At 38.8% G+C, this 23,753-nt stretch overlaps 1 protein-coding gene across 3 annotated transcripts in view; it reads left to right on the top strand.

Annotated features, from left to right (window-relative positions):
- Positions 1–23,753, top strand: part of FGF13 (fibroblast growth factor 13) — a 528,354-nt gene that overhangs the window by 298,178 nt on the left and 206,423 nt on the right. For 2 of the 3 annotated variants that reach the window (XM_012809935.1, XM_012809936.1), the window contains one exon: positions 19,670–19,837. The exons of the other annotated variant lie outside the window; for it this stretch is intronic. In XM_012809935.1, the coding sequence (XP_012665389.1) occupies positions 19,670–19,837 (168 nt within the window). The remainder of the gene's footprint in view (positions 1–19,669; positions 19,838–23,753) is intronic. 3 annotated transcript variants of the gene reach the window in all.

The raw sequence follows: 23,753 nt of genomic DNA, 5'->3' as shown, positions 1-23,753 counted from the left end.
AAAAAAAAAAAAAAAAAAAAAAACAAGAAGAAAAAGTAAAAGGTATTGGAAAGGAAGAAGTGAAACAATTTCTTTACATGTGTCATAATACTATATAAAGAAAATCCCAAGGAATCCACAGGAAAACTACTAGGGCTAATAAATTGAGCAAAGTTGTGGGGTTCAGCATCAACATGTAAGTTCAGTTGTGCTTCTATTCATCACCAATGAGTAATCTGAAAATGAAATTAAGACAGCAACACCGTTTACAATAACATCTAAAAGAATAAAATACCTATGAATAAATTTAGCCAAGGATATACTGAATACTATAGAATATTGCTGAAAAAAATTAATACCTAGATAAATGGAATGGCATCCTGGATTCATGGATAGAAAGAGTTAATATTGTTAAGATGTTTCTACTACTCAAAGTGATCTACAGATTCAATGTATTCTTCATCAAAATTTCAACAGCAGTTTTTTGCAAAAATGGAAAAGTTGATCCTCAAATTCATGGAATTATAAGGGACTTCTACCATGAAAAAGAAGAACAAAATTGGAGAAGTCATGCTTTCTGATTTCAAAACTTTATTATAGACTATAGTCATCAAAACAGTGTGATACTGGCACAAGAGTAAACATATAGACCAATGGAATAGAATTGATAGTCCAGAAAGAAATTGATACATCTAAAACCAACTGAATTTTTGATAAGGAAGTTAAATCCATTTATTTAATGAGGAAGCAATAGTCTCTTCAACAGATGAATAACTCTGGAACAACTGAATTTTCATGTGCAAGGAACCAAATGTACCCCTACCTCATATATAAAAATTAACTCAAGTGGATCATCATCAAAATATAATACCTAAAACCATAAATAAACTTAGAAAACATAGTGTTACTCTTCACGAACTTGAACTTGAATTTGGCAATTGGTTCTTAGATATTACATCAACAACATGACCAACAGAAGAAAAATTTAAAAAATTGGACTTCATCAAAATTAAAATCTCTTGTTCATCAAAGAACATTATCAAGAAAGTGAAAAGACAACCTACACAATGGATGAAAATATTTGTGAATCATATATCTGATGAGTATTTAATATCCAAAATATATAAAGAACGCCTAAAACTCAACAACAAAAAGGACAATTTTTTTTTAATTAGGCAAAGGACTTAAGTAGTCCTTTTTCCAAATATATATATATGTATATATATTTTTATATTTCTCTAAGATAGAAAAACGTCCAATAAACACATGAAAAGATGCTCAATATCATTGATCATTAGGATAATGCAAATCAAAACAACTATGAGATACCACTTCACACACATTAGCATGTATATTTTTTTAGAAAGAGGGAAAATAGGTATTGAAGAGAATATGGAGAAACTGGAACCCTTGCATGATGTTAGTATAAATATAAAACAGTTCAGCCACTGTGAACAACTGTTTGGCAGTTCTTCAAATAGCTAAACATAGACTCACCATCTGATCTCGCAGTTCCACCCTCAGGTGGAAGAAACAGGGATTCAAACAGATATTTGTATACCAAAGTTCGTTGTACTATTATTAACAATAGCCAGAAGTTGAAAACAACCTGAATATCCATCAGTAGATGAGTGAGTAAACAAAATGTGTTATATACACACAATTCAATAACATTCCGCCATAAAATGGAATGGAGTTCTGAAACATTCTGTAATAAAAGCATTGTGCTAAGTGAAATAAGCCAGATGACAAAGGACAAATATTTCATGACTCCACTTAGGCAAATTCATAGAGACAGAAAGTAGATTATATGTTACCAGGGACTTGGTGGGGGGATGGGGATGGAAAGCTTTTGTTTAATGGTTGCAGAATTTCTGTTTGTGGTAATAGAAAGCGTTCTGAAATAGTGGTGATGGTTACACAGCATGGTGGTTGTAATTATTGCCACTTAATTATGCACTTAAAAATGATTAAAATGGCAAGTTGTATGCTATATGTATTTTACCATAATAAAAATATTATGGATAAAGAAAACCTTTTCTAATTAAAAATAAAGTTATTCCAAAATGATTTTCTTATTTAAAATGAAATGCAAATGTTTTCAAGTAATCTTTTTCTTGTAAAGGAAAAATAAAGACCACAAATGAGTCCCTTCTAGGAATAAAAATTGAACGCTCATAAAAATAAGGCTTTTTTATTTCATATGTAGAATAACTTTGTGTTTTTAATTTAATTTTATTTTTTGGAGACAGAGTCTCATTCAGTCACCCTCCGTAGAGTGCAGTGGCATCATGGCTCACAGCAACCTCAAACTCTTGAGCTCAAGTGATCCTCTTGCCTCAGCTTCCCAAGTAGCTGGGACTATAGACGCCCACCATGATGCCTGGCTAGAATAACTTTATTTTTCATGGACAAAATATTAGACACTTTACTTATATTCTATTAAAACATTTTTCTTTTGTTATAGCTTTTCTGAGGTGACTTGGTTAACACTAAATATTGAGATAATCATTTATAATTATTATGGTAATTTTTATAAAACACATAGATCCATTTCAACTACTGTGGTCCATCACCATAGCTTGTTTCTTCCACCGTAATAGTCAAAGCCTCAAAATAACAGGACATTTGGGGGGCAGTAAAGTCCTGCTAGTAAATATTTTGAGGGCATGGCACAGCTGGCTCTTCTGCTCAGGAGCTCACAAGACCTAATCATGGTATTAGCAGGGCTGTGTTCCTTTCTGTAGGTCATAATCTTTTCCTAAAGTCATGGGATTGTTGGCAGAATTCAGTTGTTTGTGGTTGTAGGACCAGTGGCACTGCCCAGAGTCCCTTGCCATGTGATCCTCTCCTAGGTCTGCTCACCTGTCATCTTACTTTTTCAAAGCCAACAGGTGAATCTCTCATTCAATCCAGATTAGGTCAAGGGTATCCAAATTAGTGAGTTTTTTAATAAACGCAAAGTTAACTGATGTGGTGACTTGAATTGCATCTTAAAAATCTCTTTACTTTTACCATTTCCTATTAATAAAAGTATATCACAGGTTCTGCCACATTTTAATGGAAGGCATTGGATAGGGGTGTAACCCATTGAACATCACCACAGGTGTACCCACCATAATACAGGACTGTCACCCACCATTGGTAAGAGATGGGGAAAAGAGGGCTGATTCTTATAATGAAAAACCAAAGCAGCTAAGTAAAATTTTGGTTGAAGAAATGGGCAAGTGAATTTTTCATGGGTCTCAGCTTCCCATGGTGTATGTTTGCATTAGTCAGGGTTATTTAGAGGAAAAGAACTAATGCAGTGTGTGTGTGTGTGTGTGTGTGTGTGTGCATGTGCCCGTGCATGTGGAAGTGGATAAATAGATTGATAGATAGGGAACTGGCCTTTCATGATTATGGAGGCAGCCCAATCTCAAGATGTGTAGGGTTAGTCAGCAAGCTAATGATTTATAGAACTGGTGGTGTAGGTACAGTCCAAGTTCAAAGGCCTGAGAACCAGGACAGCCAATGGTGCAGTTCTAGTCAATTGGCTGGCAAGCTGGAGACCCAGGAAGAGTCAGTATTTCAGTTTAAGTTTGAAGGTTAGAGGAAAGCTGATGATTCAGTTCAAAGGCAATCAGGAATGAAGAACTTGTTCTTACTTGGGGAAGGGTCAGCCCTTGTGTTTTATTCAGGCCTTCAACTGGTTAGATTAGGCCCACACACATTATGGAGAGCAATCTGCTTTACTCAGTCTACTGATTTAAAAAACACATTCATAGAAACACTCTGAATAATGTTTGGCAAATTATGTGGGTACCTCATAGCCAAGGCAAATTAACACATAAAATTAACCGTCACATTGTTCTTTGGTAATTGGGTGCCCTTTTCCCTGACATGTGGGGCTGATCCAATTATCATTAAACTGATCCATCCAGTTTCTGGTATTCTGATGAACCTGAGTCAGAACCAAGGGACTTTCCTCTGGCTGTTTCCTGCACCCATTGCTGGAGGACATTATAGGTGTGGTCACAGGGCTTTAGGCTGTGTGCTTCCAGGGAGCTACTGCGAGAAGAGAAGCAAGCTGTACTTGGTCATGAAAAAGAATACAAAGATGAGGCCAAGATCAGAGCCAGAGGCTATGCAAAGTTTACCAGTGAGGCATGCCTACTGCCCCTTCTGTCTATTTGCCTTTGCCAATTCCTTCATTCATTGTGACCACCTTAAATATGGACATCAAAAAAAGAATTGTTTTTCTCTTATGCTCACCAGATATTTGGTAAGGGAATTCTAAAGTTCCCTGCAGAGAAGAAGTAATTATAAAGAAATGGTTTGCTGAAAACCTTTGGTAACCAAAAATTGCAGGCAAGTCTGTCCATGATCATTGTTGCTTCCTAGATCTGTGACCCACCCTACTCTCAGCTCCAAACATTTTCCTTCAGGTTGTCATAGCCTCATCTGAGAACCTCTTTGCCAGCTAAAGTCTCCTATTAGGTGATGTCTCAAGCAGTTGAAAATATCTCACATGCATTAAGTTTGTCTTTAAGAGGTTTTCAGTTAAACAGGTGTTAGACAAAGACATTAGGAATGAAAAGAGAGGAAAGAACTGCTCTCTAGACAACTCTAAAAGGATTGTGATTATTCTGCGTTTCATAGAAACTCTAAGGGTTATCTCTTCTCCTACTCAGCAAGGAAGCATTTAGTTGGCTGGGAGAGAAATTACATGGAACTTTTTGCCTTGAGTGTTATCTTAAAGTCCACTTAACTGTCCATTAAGTATGATGCAGAGGGCTGTCTGTAGTATGAGAACTAGGAAATGGTTCCACTCCCATAACTGACATTTTTCGAGCTTTTGAAAAGTGGCATGTTTCAGTTTCTTTTTTTTATTAGATCATAATTGTGTACATTAATTCTATCATAGGATACAGTGAAGAGAATGATATTGTGGGGATCACGCCTATGATTTATCCTATTAGGGTACATGTGAATTTGTCTAAAGGTCGAATGTTTCAATTTCTTGATGACACCAACAGGCAGTCCCCAAATGACCAGGTTTCTCAGCATGAGTCTAATTAATGAAAAAATTGGAGGCATGTCAGTGGGGACCCACTGGCAAGGGCCATCTATAAAAGTCAGGGAGGTCATATTGGGGAAGCTTGTACTGCCTCCCAGTGTGGATGCTGCTCCAATATAATTAAAAAGGAATGAATTCACAGCTCTGTTTCCCCCTTGCATACATGTCCCTGTTCCCCTGTGTGTCCTGCATTACATTTCCCCTTTTCCTTATTGCTGTTTTGGAATAGAATAGGGATTTTGACAGAATTTCCTGTGAGACTACAAGAACAACAGTCAATAACCAGTGATTCCCATGGTAGCAGAAGGTTTTTTAAATTAACGTGATGGCCTGTTCCTTCCATCTGTGAGGGAGAAGGCTGGCACTCACTCATCTTTCTCCCTCCTTCTGCATCATCTTTTCCTCATTCTTCCCTCCATTTTTTTTCTGGCCTTGCAGTACAGGCCTGGTGCTGACCTTGGCCATGAATAACATACAGCCAGAGCAAGATTGGCTAGAACTTGCCATTTTGTAGAGGTTTTAGGTTTCTCCATAATTCTGAGAATTCACAAATATTGCTGGGAGTTTGGGGGGGAGGAGAGAACCTCCCCCAAAACTTTTTCTTCCTTTGTGCAAGCTGTAACCACATTAAAAAACAAGTCAAATGAGAACAGTATATGAAAAGCAATTAGACTGACATATCCACTCAGTCACAGCTCTGAGTCACCCCTCACCTATCACAGGCCCTCCACCTACAGTATTTATGGCATAAAGGAGCAGAGCTGGCTCCCCAAGAGAAAGAAAAAAAGGAAGGAGCTGGGTTAGGGACTGTTATTTCTCTTGTAAAACTTCACCATTCAGCCTACCACTTCTGGAAACGAATGAATCATGGGCTGAGGGAAGCCAACAATGTCATGCTAGTGAGCTTCATATGGAAGAAAATATCGAGGAGAGGGAAGGAACACTCCCCACCATGTAAGCTCTGGAAAAGACTTTACAGGTCATCTGAAACTCCAGTTGAGGAAATTTAGACTCACAAAGATGATGTAGCTTATACAATAAAAGTACAGCACGTACTCTTGAACTCTTAGGCTGGGCACCTAAGGTCTAAGGTTGTTAGGCACCTAAGGTCTAAGGTTGTTCTCCCAACATTCAAGTGTTAGATTTATTTGGTGGAATATTTGACTTAAAGACAGAAGGAAAACAGAATTTACAGGACAGAAACAAGAATGGTACAGGGGTTCAAGAGAATCAATTTCTCAAGAATGTTGTTTTGCAAACTGCCCTTCATCATCTCCATCACAGCCATCGATACTCTCCTGCAATGCTAATGTTTGCGGAGTACCTACTTGATCACACTCTATATAGATATATTTAGTACAATGAAACATTGCAGGAGAGATCTAAGTGTGAGATGCCTCTCCTTGCCCAAAGTATAGAATTAGTTAATCCATAGTAAGTATTTTCCCTCTGGGAAGTATGTATCTCAGGGATTTACCATTATCAAGGGATATCTTTATTATATAGTGTTGCTAAATGCTGGCATCCATGACTTCCATTCATTAGTGTCTATATTCCTAACACATACAACCAGAATCTAACCACTTCCTCCCCTATTACTCCATTACCACTGGCTCTAACTATCATTTCTTGCCTGGATTATAATAGTAGCCTCCTAACAAGTCTCTCTACTTCCATCTTGACCCCGCTGGAGTCTGTTCTTTATATAGCAGCAAGAGTGAGCCTTTGATCACATAAGCCAGATCACATCATCTTCTGCTTGACACCACCATCCAGTGGCTCCCTGCCAGTCAGAATTAAAGCCAAAGTTATTATAATGGTCTATATGAGCAGGCTTCCTGTTACCTTTCTGACCTCATCTCCTGCCTCTCTTCCCTTTACCTCTCAGTTCCAGCCACATCAACCTCCTTCATTTTCTGCAAAGATAGCAATTCACCATCCTATCTCAAGACCTTTGCATTTGTGATCCTTTTACTGGGAACTCTTTTCCTCTAGATATGTCCACAGATCACTCCCTTCTACACTTCCTCCAGCTCTTTCCTCCAATGTCTCCTTGTTAGTGAAGCCTTCTATGTTCTGTAGATCTGGTTCGAGTATACCACAATAATAGGAAACTAACTGACATACCAGAAGCTTATGTAGGTCTAGCAGCAATTCAAGGCAGCTCCCTTCCAATCAGTGATTCAGACATCCGTGGAGGTCTTATCTTAACAACTGGTTTACTGTTTGCTTGCTTTGCACCACCCCCAACTGTATTAGCTCCATGATAGCAGAGTTTTTGTTGACTTTTTTCCTATCTACTATATATTGTATGCCTCAAACAGTGCCTGACATATAGTAGTCTCCCAATAATTTTTGTGGAAAGAATCGTTGAAAGGTAGTGTTCGGAGAAAGAATGGAAAATAAAAACCTCAAAGGAAACAACTTGCTGGGTATATTTTCTTCTCTGGTTAAAGATGACAAGGATCTGTCAATTCCACATACAATATTAGGTCATTTGTTATCAAAGTAATTATAGAAGGCTCATGGACTTTAGAACCTATTGATGTTTTCAGTGTTAAGGTTTGAATAATATATTAGTTTTCTATTGCTGCCATAACATATTACCACAAACAGTGGCTTTGAGCCACAAATTTATTATCTTACATTTCCGCAGGTCAGATGTCAGGCACCTATCTCCCCAAGCCCAAATTAAGGTCTTGGCAGGGATGCATTCCATTGTGGAGGCTCTAGGAGAGGATCGGGTCTCTCGCTCATTTTGGTCCCTAGCAGAATTCAGTTCCTTGGAGGAGCTTCTTTGTTGACTGTACCTGAGAGCCATGTCCAGTTTATAGAGGCTAAATGTAGTCATGGTCCCCTTCCCTACCCCCAAAGGCAGCAATCAATGGCTGATTTCTCTCACACTTCTAATCCCTCACCCCTCTTCTTCCTTTTCATCTCTCTGACATACTTTACTGCGTCCCTCTTTTAGTTTTAAGAGCTCATATGATTACTTTGGGTCTACCTCAATAATTCAAGCTAATCATCCCCAATAGTGAAATTAACTGATTAGACACCTTAATTTATTTTCTTCAACCTTAAGGAAACATAGTCACAAGTTCTAGGGTTTAGGACTTGGGCACAACCACAGTATTTGAACATATTCTGCCTATCACAGATATACAAAGAAATATATGATGTAAGATATGATAACATATAGGCCTGGGGGGGCATGCAGACCTAGGTTTGAGGCTTTGTTGTGCACCATGATAGCTGGGTTACTCAAGATGTGTTTTACCCTCTCTGACACTCAGTTTTTCTTGTGTTAAATAGAAACAATGATGTTACTTCCCCCATAAATTGCCATCAGTATTCAAAGTGATATGATTTGAAAGTATGTACTCATCAGGAATTCGATTTTACTATCAAAGACAATGATGTGTATTCCAAATGTTCTAAATGGGAGCATCAAACCCAGCTTAGAGCCTACCTTGGAAGACCTTGTCTTTAATGGGATAAAAGAGGCCAAGTGTTCTTTTGCTAAAACCTCAGTTAGCCACCTGGGTTTATAGGGAATTAAGGGAAAGTTAAATCTAAGTGTTTATAATTCATTTATACCTCAATCATTAAGTGCTATTTTAAGGACATTTGATGGCTTGAGGCTTTCAAAATAACTGTAATGCCTTTTACTTAAACAGAAATGCTGCCAAGAGTAAACAGACTCAAATACCACTTGCTTTGAAATTCTTCTCAAACAAATTTGGAGTGGGTTCTAACCTGGCACAATATATTCTTCCATCTGTAATCCCTGAAGGGACAGCCCTCCCTAGAAGAAACACCAGCTCTATTTACTCAATGGGGAGTTAGAAACTGGCAGGCATGAGTGCAAAGAAAAGCACTCATTTAACTGGAATGTTTCTTTCTCTATTAGAAATATTTTCTGAATTTTAACTATTGCAATTGGTTTTAGTGCTATACATTAGCTAGAAATGTGCTTCTTTTAACTATCTAAGGGGGAGGAATTTCTCCACAGCATTTTAGGTAGAGAACTGCATTTCCTGGAGGTGTGGAGGACCATTTGTACTTGAAAATTGATGACTACGCTGTTGTGGCCAAATTGAACTAACTGCCTTTTGATGAGCTTGAGTGCAGCTTGTGACTAACTAGGGAGAGAAGGATTTAACCAGTGCATATTTTAAGTGTAACAAGAGGAGCCATGACTCACATCTTGATCAATTGGAAGATCCTTCTCTTACCTCCCTTCCTCTGCCTTCTTCCTCCCTGTACTTCTATCCTCACCACTGGCAGAGCCATATAATATGGAAGGCCAGGTAGCACCAAGTCACAGTGACATACCTATATTTCCTAGTTTCTGAAAGGTGGTTTTTACTGAGCAGTCTATATATTGGTATCTGCTTAATGGTTTTTGTCAAAGGGTCAGTCAATATGGATTGCTGACAAACTTGACTGAATCCTCACCAGTGCCACTGGGAGTGGAGGGAGGCACCACCAAGGAGGCATGTATGATCACAGAACACTGGCAGGAAAAAGAAAAAAGAGAACTCCACTTGCTTGAAAATAAAGGTATTTCCAGATTAATAAAGCAAAATGAACTTGCTACATAGATACCTTTATTGGATAGGAAATGGTATGAAGAAGTGGAAGTGGACATGATGGTATCGCTCACTCTCCCCATCATATAATTTTAAAATAATATTGCAGCATAATTTTCCAGCCACTAGTGCTAGGACCAAGAAATTCCTAGCTGTCAACAGAGCCCATGAGGCAGAATTTCCTGAGCTAGAGACTTGAGGCAATGACCAGGACCACTCTTTCCTTGACCCATGAGATTTGGATGACAGATTAGTTTTTAAAACACCAAATAAAAATATGAAGGAAATAGTGATGACAATCAGCGCAGGACTATCCTAATGTGCCAAGTGTAAATGCATGTGTTGATGAGCACATTTTCGAGAAAGACACAGATGTAATGCAGGAGAGTACATATTATGCTGGCGAGGAAACCTCAGTCCTACCAGATTTAAAGCTCTAAAAATGGAAAACATGGAGAGAAGAAAATAGGCTTTCTCTAGCAATTTAGCCAGTGATGTTCCCTGAGAAAGGTCTTAGGATCAAAAAGTGGGAAAATTTCAAGTAAGAAAGTGTCTGTGAGTAACTGTGACATCATTCTGTAAGACTAACTGGAGCTTCTAATACTAATAGTTATTAAAAGCAAAGGAATGTGTCTAACCAGGCGTGCATGCGTGCGTGTGTAAACACACACACGCACAGATGGCACAGCTGGCTGAAACAACATGCGTAGGACAGTGAGTTATCCAGGAACCTTTGCCTGCAATGGTGCCAATGACCTCCATAATTATGCATGGAGGAAGAGAATGAATTTAGTGCAAAGAAATGCTTAGAATCAATCTGTGAGTAATCTTTAAAGGCTGCCTAGAGATTTAGTCCCTAGGACGCTCTGGCTAGAAGCACTTTGCATTTAAAACAAAATAAGTAAGATCAAACAAAATTTTTCAATGAAAACAGTGACAAACATTTCCGAGGAATTCCAGACAGAATTTTGAAAGAAATGCTGTTTTTCAGTCAATTAAGTAAGCCCTGAGTGGTGAAGACATCTTGTTTATTCTCTAGGCCATTCCCCCACTTTGGTTAGAAAACTAAAGTGGGGAGGAGGTTTGGAGGGATCACTTCTGAGGTTTATCTTATAGGGATACAAGTGAATCTTTCTAAGAGTAGAATGTGAACGTTTTAAAACAATAACTGAGAAAATGACATGAAGGCTGTGTTGACCAGTTTGATGGAAGTAGTTCGGATTGCATGTGAAAACTCCACACTGTACCCCAGAAGTGCATTAATGTACATAGTTACCATTCAATAAAAAAAAAAAAAAAAAAAAGAAAACTAAAGTGAAGGATATGTGAAGCCTTCTGTGGATCAGCAAGAATATAACTGGTTGATATATCAGTGGGGAGGGAGAAGGAACCTAACATGAATTCAGCCTCAGTTAATACTTAGGGAGTACTTGATACATATAGAATGCTTCTGCCCAGGTCATCATTTTTTTTTTCTTTTATTGAGACAGAGTCTCACTCTGCTGCTGCCCAGGCTAGAGTGCCATGGCATCAGCCTAGCTCACAGCAACCTTAAACTCCTAGGTTCACCTAATCCTCCTGCCTCAGCCTCCTGAGTAGATGGGACTACAGGCCTGGCTAGCTTTTCTATTTTTTTTCAGAGACAGTCTTATTCCTGCTCATGCTGGTCTCTAACTTCTGGGCTCAAGTAATCTTTCTGCTTCAGTTTCCCAGAGTACTAGGATTACAGGCATGAGCCATAGCACCACTTTCATCTATGTATGAAAGGTAGGAAATTGACCTGTACAAGTACAAGGTCACAGAGTAGGAGGAAGAGGCTCTTTGCTCCACCCCTTGTCTGTGTTGCAAAGAATCTACATTTAACTGCTGCCCATATAAATGTCTGGCCTCAGGGCAGCGCCTGTGGCTCAAAGGAGTAGGGCTCCAGCCCCATGTGCCAGAGATGGCGGGTTCAAACCCAGTCCCAGCCAAAAACTGCAAAAAACAAACAAAGAAATAAACAAAAATAAATGTTTGGCCTCAGGCAAGAAGGGAATGAACTCATGCAAAGTACCAACTATGTATCTGTGACTGCATGCCAGCCACTGTGTTAGGCCCATCTCAAACTTTAATGTGCAAAGCAATCACTTCAGGTCCTTAATGAAATAGTTTCTGATTCAGCTGATCTGGTCGTGGCAGGGCTGAGAGTCTGCATTTCTAGCAAGTTCCCAGGTGACTGTGCTGGTCCAGGGTCTACATTTAAAAGTAGGTATCATCTCATTTTGTGAATGAGGAAACTAAGCCTCAAATAGTGTACAGGGATGGCCCAAGGTCACACTGGTGGTGAGTGACTGGGGAAGTGTCCTTTGCAAGCAGGACAAGTTGATTATAAGGCCTTTGCCAGTACACTTTACATTCTAAGGCTCTGGAAGAGAGATCTATTTGGATTCCACATGTGATCAAGGGGCCTGGCATTTTAAGTCCTCTTTCTTCTTTGCTCAGGGAGACATCTTTGGAGTTAATTGTGCTTACACTTGTGGGTTTTTCTCTTGCTCTTTCAATTAGACTTATAGGTTTGCCACCCTCGCTGCACCTTGGAACTACTCAGGGAACTCTTTAGACTACCAAGGCTCTGCTCATAGGCTGATTAAACCAGAATCTCTGGAGTTGGAGCACAGACATGGGCATTTTATAAGAGCTCCCCAGGTGATTCTGACGTGAACCTAGGGCACAGAACTACTGAACAATAAGGTTCACAGAAACAATTTCTGGAAAATGTAGCCCCAATCCCCTATTGCATGATGTTATAAAAGAAAGGCTACTGCATTGTCACTAGCCAGTCACCAATGAGGTTCCCAAAAAGTTCTTAGTACCATTTTATTTTGTAGCTATGAGCTGGGACTACTCTGAGGTTGCAATTTATGTAAAGTCTGAAACAGTTCTGTGTCTAAGGGTGCAGAGCTCATGTGGGGAGCTAATGAAGAGGGACCAGAGTTGAGAGATACAGCATCGTGGACAGGCTTCAGAGCAAAGACCAGTATTCTAAGTCCTGATTTACTCACCAGCACACGATCTGGAAGGATATTAAAAACAATCAAGTTTGGTTTTATTCAAGTCAACAAAACTGGCTAGTTAAAAAAACAAGGGTTGGATTAATGCTCTAGAACTCTGAGCAAACTACTGTGGTGGCTGGGGCTGAAGCAGGGCTGCCGTGCAGAGATGTGTGCTGCTGGACAGTTTTATGTGGTGAATAGCACCACTGCACAAAGGTGTGGGGCAACCCTGGGCTGAGGTGTGGGAAGAAATGAAAATAAGATAATCATGGGCCAGAGTCTGCCCTTAGGGGGAAGAGACAGGGGACATTTTTTTACCTTCCAAGTCCAGTGATTCTCAACTAGCACGATTTTGCCTTCAGTTGGCGGGTGGTGGCACATTTGGCAATGTGTGGCAACATTTTTAGTTGTCCCAATTTGGGTGAAGGGAAGCTACTGGCATCTAGTGGGTGGAGGCTAGGAATGCAGGTCAACATCCTACAATGCACAGAACAGCCCCTCACAACAAAGAATTAGTGGGCCCCAAATGTCAAAAGTGCCAGTGTTGAGAACCCTTGGCCTAAAGTCTTTATTTTTGAAATGAGGAAACTGAGGCTTAGAGAGGTGAAGTGACATTCCAAAGGTCATAGTGAAAATGGCAAGTCATCGTGGCAATTGTGGTTTTCCAGCCATCAGAGTGCAAGGCTCAACAGTTCCATGTCCGGCATCTGGGATTGCCTCCACTGCCGCTGCCACTTACTTTGTGTGTGCTAGGCGCTGGGCACAGGGCTGCACTCTTTCCACTTATTTGCCTTCTTCTTCACACACACTTTCAAGCTAGGCATGACTATCCCCAGAAGACGCTCATTTTGTGCAGGCAGAGCTACCATGTGCAAAGTATTGTAGTCCATTAGGAAAGCAAAGATGATCCCCAAAGAGGTTAGATATAGTTCTTGACCTCTGGGAGCTTACATTCAAGTTGTGAAGAAAAGATATATATGTGAATATAATTATCCTAAATTTTTACAAGAAGTCCCTGATCACCAAAAACCTGTCCCAAAGCATCACAAGATAAATTTCCTAAAAAGTTATATAGAAATTAGGAGTTAGGACAGGGAGCTGACCATTTGCCTTAGCATCTAGGGAAGGCTTCATGAAGAAGGAGGACATCCTTCCATCGGTGAATGAGAATTCTTTGAGTGGCTTAAGAGTGAGGCACTGTCCTAGGCCTCACATATGAAATAGTAAATGAGACATATAATGTCCCTGCCTCAGGGGGCTTTTTTTTTTGTGGGGAGAGCCAGACAATAAACAAATATGTACATATATAAATAAAATAGTTTCAAATCATGACAAGCACAAACTTACCTAAGGTGTCTGAAAAGACATCTCTGTGGACATGCCATTTAGAGGAAACCTGAAGGGCAGAAAGAGGCAGTTAGAGGGAAGGTCTATATACAGGTATCCCCAAGCTACGGCCCATGGGCCACATGCAGCCCACCTAGGACATTTATCTGGCCTGCCGTATGTTTTTGCCGTCACTGCCTATCCTGCTTAACAGCTGACTTGTCCCAGGGCCCGCAGTCTGGCCCTCCAACGGTCTGAGGGACAGTGAACTGGTCCTCTGTTTAAAAAGTTTGAGGACCCCATAAGGTTTTGAGTCAGGAAAAAGTCTGCCATAATCTAGGGACTAATGGAAAGCTAGTGTGAGCCAGAAGAAGCAGGGCATGTGAAGGAATTGAAGAGGTGGGGGGGCCACCAGCCTAGGGATTTGCATTTCATCTTACCATGAAAAGAGCAAAACAGCCTGAAGAAAGATAGCATGGAGTAAAACCTAGTCGTGTTTGTGGGACTGAATGGAGAATGGGGAAAGTGGGAAAGGAGAAGGTAACTGAAATTTCCAGAAATATTTTAAAGTTGTTTACACCTTGGCCAAATTGAAGGATCACTAGCATCGATCTATTCCATTCAGTGAATTATTTACTTAGCTTACTCATGCACACTCAAAACTGCCATCTTTATAGTGTCCACCGTGGCAGTAAAGCTTAAAAATCATATATAGATAAGTAGATGGTTAGCTGGGAGGCGAATGGAGGTCTTGAGCTAACGCGTCCTGTGGTTGAATGCACTTTCCAGCATGACAGGTGCTCAGTGACATGGAAGAGTAATCGCTCTAATTATTCCATTTGCTTCTCACTTTCTTTCTGATTATGTAAGGAAATTTGATAATCTGTATATTTTGCCATATTTTTTGTTTCATACTTTTCTGACAGTTTTTTTGTTGCAGTCCCTAATGTTTGTCTAATAACTTTAGTAGTCTCATTGCTGTATATTACCCATATTCCCATTGCCCTGGTGATCTCAGATTTACTTTGACTTAAAATCATGTATCATTAATTATGTTGAGTCACCTTTGTGATGAGTAAATTTAAAAACAAAAGAGCAGCATCATCAAGTAAATGAGAGCTTGTTAACTGCTTCCAGCTTAAAGCCAGCAAACCTTGCTAATTATAGTGGCCTGGTAGGGGGCAGGTGTCTTTGGGGGCATTGTCTACTCTAGTTTCCTAGGCTGTCTCTGGTTACTTTTCTGTCCTTGAATAAGGAAAAAATTTTTGGAGAGAGCGGTAATTCTGGAAGCTAAGAAATACCAAAGAACCCAATTGCTGTCTAATGTATTGATGCTTTTATAAATAATTTATAAATGATTCTTACTTTAGAGGTGCTGACAAACATTGGAATCCTGGTTTCTAGGCTGGGCTTCCCAGGAACTTACTCTGTGACTTTTATCAAGTTACTTCCGCTTCCTAAACTTTATTGCCCTTATGTTTTTAAGACAAAGGGATTGCAATAAATTATCTCTAAAGAAATTTTGTTTGAGATGATGTAGATGATTGTACTATACCTCTTGTTATGCTATTAAATGTTCCAGTAGCTGCTTTATGAGACCAATGTTATATCTATTGATAGAACGTTTATAGAGTAAACCAAGAACTGGTTTTAATAAATGTAGGACAGATAAATGGTTAATTCGTTTAATTAAAAATATATTTAAAAGATATGTTACATTGGAATTATTACTTTTTATTTTTTCAGAGATTAAGGTTTGCTAGAGATTGGTGCTTTCTTTACTTCTAGTTTGAGGGGAGAATACTGTATTTCTGTGAACATAAGTACCTTTGGCCATGCCATCAGGCATAGGCTCTATCAAACTCTCTTACCATGACTATTCCCTGACACTGTCCTTGATCTTGGTGATTGATGAGAAGCTAAAGAAGATTAGGAATGGTTCGGTTGCAGCCAGCAGTGCTGCTGAGAAACCAAACTTAGCTGTAGGCTTGCCTGTGTCATGCTAGTCAATAGAACACCTTTTGTAACAGAAACTAGCTCTTTCATATATTGTGCTCATAGCTATCATCCCACCACTAAGGTCACTTACTCTTGTTTCCTCTGTGTCTGAGTATGCCACCAGTCAGTGTCTGTGTGTCTGTGGATGTATGGATTTGCATGTGTGTACTTGTTTTTTCCTACCCTAGTCTGCTCGCATTGGACTTTGGAGTCCTGAGTGGGTGGGTTGTGTGATCAAGGCTGGGGGCACTGGCTATATGGGCATAATTTCCTCCCAGAGGCCTAATCTTTGGCAGCTGTTCTAATGGGGCTCCTGGATCTAGAAATCAACAGTGAGGCACTTTTGCCACCATATCTGCCTAAAAGATTCAAATTGAACCTCAGAAACAGGAAGAAGCTTTGTATACTTCTAATGTCTATCTAATCACTGGAATTTTTTGTCCACCTTCAAGAATGGGTAAATCTATTGTGGGAAAGGGCAGCTGGAATGATTTAAGTAAATGTGGTCAAATGGTTTTGAATAGAGGGAGGAACGGTTGTCAAGAGGATAGAGGTGGTTTGCAAGTAGGGAATACACTAAAAGGGAGGGTGAGATGGCAGAAAACATCTAGAGAAAGAAGAATACTATTTTTTTTCTTTCTTGTTTTGATGAACTGGCTTCTTTGCAAGCCTCCTTTCTCCTTCCTAGAGCTGGTAACCCTTGGAAGCATTTTATACTCAAAAGTACCCATGGTACCCACCTGCCTTAGTGCCAGGGTCCTGTGGGAAGTCCCCTTTCAGTCCTGCTGCTGTCAACTATGCATACAGCCACTTTCCTACCTAAGGGACCCCTTGGAATAGGTATATTTGATATAACAGTTTAAACTTTTCATCCACAAAATCCTTAAGTTCAGAGACTGTAGAGACCCAAGTGAGGCGTTGCCTATACAATGTTGCTTCTTATTAAAAAGAAAAATCCAACATGTTTCTAGCTCTTTGTCAACATAACACCAAGCTACTCTTAGATTGACTAGTATTTTTCCTGTTTTGCTGGAATTGACTGATGTTTGAGGCATTGAGTAGAGATAGCCTGAGACCCAAAGCTGACCCATTAACTCCCAGATGTTCACGATTTCCAAGGAAATGTTCTGTGCCTGTGGTTATTACTCAGCTGGCACTCTAAATGCTCTCATCTTGGCACTTTCTGCACTTGTTAAATTCAATTTGAAGGAAGAACAGGAGAGAGAGAATTTTGTGAAAAAAAATTCTCCTGCATTTTTTTGACCTTCATGCTTTCCTCATTATGATGAATTTGGGGGTTAGCTTTTATATCAGTCATCATGCCACTTTCACTAGAATTTTGTTGTATGTTACAGATAACCAGTTCTATCTAATTAAACAATCATGATGGTAGTGCAGGGCATTTTCTGGGAATTAGTGGCCAGCTGAGAAAATCTGTTGGCTAGAGAGTTAGCCAAAAGTCTATTAGCTTCGGTCCACCATTAATCTCCAGAAGTGCCCATTTGTGACATCATTGTTGATATTGAACAACGAAAATGGACAACAATTTACAGATATTTGTCACAGACTTCTGAATAACAAGTTACCTCGGCATTATCCAAAAGTAATTTTTGTCCTCTTTTTTTCCTCTTTTTGCCCTTTAGTCTTAAAATATTTCCTGTATATCAGTATATAAAAATGAAATTCTCAGCATCCATGTAATTGGGGTGCTTCTTTTTTTCTTTTTTTGAGAGTTCCAAATTTGGGAGTTTTCTTTAAATATTTTGGATGATAAAACCAGAATTTGTCTTCAGCTGTGATGCTGGAATTTGATAAGTGTCTATATTATCATAACTATCTGCTCATGGCAGGAAATGGTTGCAAATGTTTTGAATAACAGCTGTTGCTAGCAAAGATGTGCATTCAACAACAAGAGTCTGAGAAGTTATAGTCACATTCCTAGTATATGAAGGGAACTCTCTGCCAGAAAAAGCTATAATGGTGTGTCTATATAATATTTTTGATTTCTGCTGCTGAATGCTGGAGGAAAATAGAAAGAGAACTGACTAAAATATTCATCAGCTTCTTGCATAATTTAATGACTTATAAAGGAAGACAACAATTCCACATACAGGCAATTTATCAAGAACTTGTTCGAAACTCATAATACTAGTTTGGAAATTATGTTGGTGTTTATGCCTTTTTCCTCCAACCTGAAAGAAAGTTCTTAAAGTCCATTAAGATCTCAGCCAATGAGCTTGGAATGTTTTGCCAAATGAAGAAGCTTAAGATCCCATATAAATTCAGCCATAATCTGTTTATGTTTTATAAACACCATGGCATTATTCTCTCCATAAGAAATTTAACAGTGGTATTAGTCCTCCTAAATGCATGTTAAGTGCATGCATTTGGGGGAGTAGAATGAGTCAGCACATCATTAATCACAGCTTTGGAGGCATTGACTCACTCCTGGTGAAATGAAATGGCCTCCTTGGGAAGGGTGTGAAAAAGAAAAAAATCCATTCTGTGGTCAGTTCCCTATTTCTGCAAATGCAGATCGAATTTTTACCTACTTTGGTGGGGAGTTTTCGGACTAAAGAATGTATCAGTAAACCCTGTAAAAACAGACATACTATTTTTGCAGGGGTAAAAAACATTGGTGATATACAATCCTGCTGGTGAAATACACAAAGGGTCTAAAAAGAAAATGTGGACTGAGAGGAGCCTGGTGTGTATCAAAAGCTAAAATTAGTATACCAGACTCAGCTCTTCCACAATCCAACAAGGTAGGTCTTTGATCCAGTGTGATGATTAGGCTCTCAACAGGAATCTCTTGACTTCATTATGGGGTTTTGAACATCTGACAATTAGTTGCAACAGCTCTGGTTCTCTTTGGAAATCCAAAAGTAAAGAACAGGCCTGGTGCAGTGGCTCATGCCTGTAATCCTAGTACTTTGGGAAGTTGAGGTGGGAGGATGGCTTGAGGCCAGGAGTTCCAGACCAGCCTGAGCTGGAGCCTCTCTCTACAAAAAATACCAAAAAAAATCATCCAGGTCTGGCGGTTGCAAGTATATTGTCCCAGCTACTTGGAAGGTTGAGGCAGGAAGATGGTTTGAGCCCAAGACTTTGAGGTTGCAGTGAACAATCATGACAATACTGCATTCTAGCCCCTGGTCTCAAAAACAAACAAACAAACAACAACAACAACAACAAAAAAGTGAAGAACAGCACCCTCATTTCTTCTGACTCGGTATATACTGCTTGGAAGTCAGGCCTTCACCAGGAGCAGACCAAGGAAAGAAGCAAATTAACTGATAATTGGTGGACGTTAGCCAGTTTCACGTGTAAATACTTATGTTGTATAGCAAACTGAAACCTGCAAGTTCTACATGATGTTTATTTAGATACAACATGGGTATCAATACTAAAATATTTTATTGCACTTCGGGTACAGTTTAACACAGTTAAATTTTCATGGTGCTAGTGATTGAGATATGTATGGTAGAGTAAGCTATTCCCAGGGCTTTAGTATTTCCAGCTAAGCCTGTTAAAATAAAATTACCAAGCTATTAGATGTTTTTCTTTGCAACTTTTCTTAGGGATGTTGTTTCTTTAGTCTTCCCTGGAAGTAGATTTGATTTTTAGACAATCACTGCTTTTCTGAAGCTCTAACTTGAGTTCATTTTGTTATGTGGTGACCACAGTTCTGGATGACGCCCCCCCTGGCACACAGGAATACATTATGTTACGGCAAGATTCCATCCAATCCGCGGAATTAAAGAAAAAAGAGTCCCCCTTTCGTGCTAAGTGTCACGAAATCTTCTGCTGCCCGCTGAAGCAAGTACACCACAAAGAGAACACAGAGCCCGAAGGTTTGTGCACGACACACGCGTGTTTTGCTTGTTTTCTTTCATTCTTTCTTTCTCTTTCTTTTGGACTGCATTGCCCTCTGGTGTGCTATGTGTTGCTCCGCCTCTGCCATAGCTAGGAGGCCTCCTGCCTGGCCGGTGGGTGTGTTATGCAGTGTCAGATGGGGCACTGTATAATACAGTCATCTCTGGTACAGCGTGCAGTGTCATCCTGCTTTTTGCAGCTGAAACATTTTGGGTCGATGTCATTACACTGCCCCGTTTGGGCTTCCAAAGTTGCTTGCTTCTGTAGCCAACATCTGGCCAAGTCTGCTCCCATCACCTTGCATTCCTGAGGCAAGAGTCAGCCGATAAATGACACGTATAAAATGAAATAATGAGAAGATTGTTTCGGTTTTTATAAACTCTCCTCCACTCCATAAAGCTTCTGCATTGCACTTGAAGAATGCTCATGATCTACTTAGTTCGCTGAACGGTCCCAGACTTCCTGTATAATGCACGCCCACTTGCACCTTGTCTTAGTGAAATGCATGCCTCCAGGAAACGATGAGTAGTTTGTCTTTTCTTTTCAGCTCAAATACGGGTTTGGACATCTCTACTTGGTGTTACATACTGAGGTTAATAAGGTACTCGTTGCAATCCACATCACAAATCTATCTCCAAAGTGCCTTGTCTGGACAGAAAGTATTTATTCATTTTTTCCAACTTGTTTACATATGATTTCTCAAACAGGAATAGTCTTTCACATTACCAATAAAGTGTGCTAAACTTATTGATATCTCCATACATTTCAGCTTACAAAATAACATTTGAGAATTTCTATGTATAATGTGTACATTAATTAAATAGTTGTTGAAAGAAAGCCCATCTTTTCTTCATATCAATACTATTGATGCAGTTTATCAGTGAATAACATTGGAAGTGACAAAATTCACCTGTCCTTTGGCAATAGGCGTACACATTTGCATGGATAGTTCCTGCATAATTTCTAAAAGCAACCTTGGTCATATTTCAAGCTGCCCTTTTGCTACATTATGAGAATTCTCATTACAATTGTCTAGAATAATGAGACTTCTGGAAAAGACTGCCATGTGGGTTTAAAGTTCCTTGTGGTAAAGAAATTACTCCAAACAGAGTATAGTCCATAGTTCTGGAAGCAAAATTTTACATCTCAAGGATTTCCCTTCTCTTCCTTTCAAATAGAGTTTTAAATGTTCATTGCCAGAAAATGAGAAGCCTACACATGTCTATGTTTAATTCTATTTCAGCAATAAAGTAGAGCATTTGCATTTATTTTCTACCTGTACTTTTGATAGCCAAACTATCCTGTTTGGGTATGAGGTCTGATGGCAACATTTATTCATCGGGAGGTGTAAATGGTGACCCTTATACAGTGAGTAAAATCAATCTTTTGGTTGTTTTGTGTAGAAATTGAGAAATTAATGTACTTACTTTATGTAGGCTAGCGAGGCTCTTCCTTTTCAGGAGGTGAAGTTACTGTGGGTATGGAAAGGTTCAAGGGCCATTCTGGAAACATGAAAGGTTTTTGCAAAACTAGTTTTTAAATGCTGTAAGATACATAGTCTTCAGTTGTCTCTTAAGGTTACTGTAACATTATAATTAGTGGAAATAAAAGGCCTTTTTATTACAAATGGACAGTATCTTTGATCTAAACTATCTAAACACTGAAACACTTTATTCTCATGTGAAGCATTTTGAAGAGATACTACCCTCTCATGGTTTCCATGCCAAAGTGTGAAACTTTAATTGATCTTGGCTGTGGAGGCCCACCAATTCCACAGCGGGTGAAGGAAATGGACAGGATGGTTAAGCTAGCCATTGTTTGGTAGGTACAATAATGCCGATCTACCAGTATGACTTCTTCTCATGAGATTGTTATACAAAGTCATAAATTCTTGTGTGAAAAGGGTAAACATGACTTAAATTTGAGGGTAAATATAATAAAAGTTTGAATCGCATAAGTTTTAGAAATGATTAAATTAGGTCAAAGAGGTTGGAATTAGCTAGCTTTTTTCTTATTGAATTGATAAAATCAACTATTTTTGTATTAATATGGATAAAGTCTTAGTGTTTCTTTTGGTTGGCCCTGGTTTGTAAGGGCCAGGTTATTTCCATAGTTTATGACCACTTCAGATTTGGCACAAATAATTTATTTACCACTGTATACAGTCACCTGTCTTTCTGAAGACATTGTTGTATCATGTTTAGGACCCTCAGAATTTATGTAAAACAATACGTGGAGGGACTGAATATCTGACTAGCTTTTCAGGATATACTAAAGCCAGATTGCACTTTGGCAAAACCACCTTTCTATTTATGAACATCCAGTTCCAAATCAAAGTCTTTAACCTGTTCCAAATACTTGTGATTTTCAGTGATGTGATTATTTCCATAAAAACCATTTATGATATAATCTTATGTGAGTACTGCAGTTTGGCTGAAGAAGCACATATAAGTATCTGAGAGTCTAATTTGGCCCTGTACCAGCAATGTTCTTTGTTTAAAAGCCACGTGGAGAGTGGAGATCATTACCACAATCTTTTTCTTACTGTTCAGGAGCCTTTTGGCAAGAGACAGTATAATCTTTGTAGCTTTATTCTTTTGTTAACATTTCTTTTCTATGCCATGTGTGCCAAAGTGAAATGGCTAATTTAGAGTAACTCCTGGAAGCCAATCCCTTATCAACATAGTTGCTGCTTCCTAAGTGCTACTCGTAGAGCTTTTACTGATATTTGAAGATTATTAAAAAGAGTTATACCACAATGGACCTGCTTTCCATTAGATAGTACTGAAAAATCTACAGAAAGAATAAATCATGGATTCCCAGTGTTTGCTTTTAGGATCAAAAATTTTGATTACAGTAGTAATTTGAAGGAGTTAACACAATATAGGAAAACATAACAGAGCTCAATGATTTATCACTGACTTCTAATCAGGAATTTAGCCTATTTTCTATAGTTCTGTTTGTATGTGATTTTTAGAATACCCACATACATATACACACACCATCTGCCTCAGGGCATCTGTAAAAATTTTATGTAGAGAGGCATTCAACCATAGTGATTGTGGTTGGAAGAGAAGAGAATCAGTGCTTGAGACTGGCAGTTGAGTATGGTAGTTTTTACCAACCAAAAGAAAGCAAAATTACATGATAAAGAAGTGTATTTGTCCCTGACACAATTTCTGTTACTCTGATAATGCTTTGATTATCACAGAAAGATAATGTCACCATGAATATCCATCTTGCCCACATGGTAGGAGAGGAAGGAGGTAGAAAAATATTAAGGAACATACTGACGGAAATGTTTTTCTTTTCATCTTCATTTTTTTAACTTCATTGTCTCCTGCTGTTTACTTTCCTTATCTTAATATAAATTTTCCTTTCGTGAAAAATAGATCAGTATTAATTTGAATTAATAGTTAGATAAAGCTAAAATACTATCAAATCTTTTTGTAATATGCTAGAATTGGCTAATAATTTTTTGATGCTTGACACCTGAAAATGTTTTAACTGTCAGAAAGGATTTAACCAAGTTCCATTTTTGTTCCCTTAAGGATGAGAATTGAAGGAATGTTCCTATTTTTAGAAAACTTGAGGCCATGTGTGTAGGTGACTAAATAGATAAAAAGACTTTAATCTTATTATTTCAAAGTAACTGCATCTTACTGATGACCTAAAGAACAACAACAAAAAAATGACACCAGAGTTTTCTTTGCTCACTGAAGCAAACGGCAGCTTAATTGCAGAGAAAGATAAAAATATTGGTCCAAATTAAAGCCAGAAATCTGAAGGCTTTGATAATTAGTAGTGAGTAAACACTACTGTCTCTCCACGAAGTATTTAAATCTGTTTTTCTTGGTTACATGTCAATTTTTCTTTCTTAGAAGACAATGTGTT

The sequence above is a fragment of the Otolemur garnettii genome, unplaced genomic scaffold, assembly GCF_000181295.1.
Source record: "Otolemur garnettii isolate 467f Iridium unplaced genomic scaffold, OtoGar3 scaffold00117, whole genome shotgun sequence".
Taxonomy (NCBI): domain Eukaryota; kingdom Metazoa; phylum Chordata; class Mammalia; order Primates; family Galagidae; genus Otolemur; species Otolemur garnettii.
This window is presented reverse-complemented; position numbering and strand designations above follow the sequence as displayed.